General features: G+C 36.3%; 1 protein-coding gene across 3 annotated transcripts in view; it reads right to left on the minus strand.

Annotated features, from left to right (window-relative positions):
- Nucleotides 1-1,857, minus strand: part of LOC108748881 (zinc finger protein 316-like) — a 7,971-nt gene that overhangs the window by 2,530 nt on the left and 3,584 nt on the right. For all 3 annotated transcript variants that reach the window (XM_018487279.1, XM_018487277.1, XM_018487278.1), the window contains 2 exons: nt 593-937; nt 134-280 (listed from right to left, as the gene is read on the minus strand). In XM_018487279.1, coding sequence (XP_018342781.1) covers nt 134-280; nt 593-937 — 492 coding nt within the window. The remainder of the gene's footprint in view (nt 1-133; nt 281-592; nt 938-1,857) is intronic.

Genomic DNA, 1,857 nt, shown 5'->3' on the forward strand with positions numbered 1-1,857 from the left:
AGATAGAATATTAATATAATATCAACTAAAAAATCCGTGTATAATTATATTATGTTAAAAAATTATCAATAAACCGGTTTCAGGTACATGCCAAGTAATTAAATTCATCGAAAAATATATAACACAGACCGACCTTGTCGAGGGCCAGGCATGACATCGGATCGGGAAGCTTTGCGATTGATAGATTGTTGTTTGCCGATTGATGTGAACTGTTCGTGCTACCAGTATCGCTCTCGTCACCGACATCTTCGTTGTCATTATTTTCGTTTGGCACACAAGTCTGATAGATACATGTAAAAAATAAGATACCCTGCGTTTGTATTCATAATTAAAAGTTTTAAGCATTAATTTACATGAAAAAACTGGTAAAATAAAAATTTCTATCTCTATACTTTGACAAGAGATTTTACAATAGTTTAATTCAAAAATTATTTACCAATATTTTATAATTATAAATTATTTTTATATTACATAACATACTTCTATTTTTGTGCAGTGGAGATAAAAAAAATTAATTTAAAGATTATTAGCTATTTAAGAGATATATAATTATAATTTAATATTGTGTTATAAAATAATGAGATGGTCTTACCTGATTTTCGTTTTGATCAGCCTTTTCGATGTTACCTTCGTTGTCGTCGCGCTGCTGAGGATCTTCATCTTCGCCGTTCGTGCTCTTCTCCCCATCCTCAGCGTCTTCGGCATTGGTGGACGCGACCGAGGCTGGTTTCGTGACCAGTTCCATCGGGACGTAAGGTGGCCCCGCAGCCGTTAACGGCAGTGGCAGCATGTCGGGCCGGTGCAGTGCGCTCAGGGCGAACGCGGCCCTTGGCAGGATCTGCGTCGCGCCGGAAGGCAGAATCGGATGCCTTCGGGCGAGACGCGGGTCACCCCAAAGTTCACCCGCGACGTGAAGACTCCAGATCCCATATTCCATCTAGAATGTGCGTTACGATCGTTCGTTGATGGGATCCACGAAATCGATTCAACGGAAAATTGCATCTAAATCCGATTGCAGTGAGTAAAAAAAGTATTCGCACACAACAAAAACACGTACATACATTGCTTTTGAGAATTGAGATAATGTGACGGTATGAAAAAGAATGTTGCTATATTAAACGCTTTAGCTGATACGCACGTAAAAAGCATGCTTTATGATAAGGGCATGCAGCAATATCTTTTTTCGGAATAGGAACAACTCCCAAAAAAGATGAGATGTGCAAATACTATTTTTATTCACTGTACAGTGTATAAATGTGTCTTTTCGATAAAATTGACCGCTACATCGAGAATATGTGACTAAAATGAAATAAGTTCATCTTTTGAGGTTTTCAGTTTTTTTTTTTTAAGATATATAATCTATTATAGAAAATATAAATCTGATACCTAAGTCTTCAACTTTTTCCCTAGTACTTGGTATATTTATGAAATCGGTAATGTCAGCTGTCACGTGCAGACGCGATTCGAATATAAAATTAGAAATATATCCTGAACCTAATAAAGATTGAATCACTTGGAAACGATGCTCGAGTACTCATTATGTTTGTATGGATTGCACGGTATAAAAAGGGTGAAGGGTAGGGAGCGAGAAGAGAGAGAGAGAGAGAGAGAGATTAGTGGTGGCCCTCGAATCAATACTTACGTGCAATTTTCAAGCGAGCCGAGTATTTGTTACTTATATATAAAATCATTTTATTTATGCCTAATGCTTTTTATCGAATCGCGTGCATTTAATTAAATCGTTAAGAAATGTTTAAACGTGTACCAATCAATGTGCATCAATTAAGTCTATTTGCAAACAGTGTATCACTATGTCAATGTATTTCTTTAAATATGTGTTTTGTATTTTTTTTTAGT

The sequence above is a fragment of the Trachymyrmex septentrionalis genome, unplaced genomic scaffold, assembly GCF_001594115.1.
Source record: "Trachymyrmex septentrionalis isolate Tsep2-gDNA-1 unplaced genomic scaffold, Tsep1.0 scaffold25, whole genome shotgun sequence".
Taxonomy (NCBI): Eukaryota; Metazoa; Arthropoda; class Insecta; order Hymenoptera; family Formicidae; genus Trachymyrmex; species Trachymyrmex septentrionalis.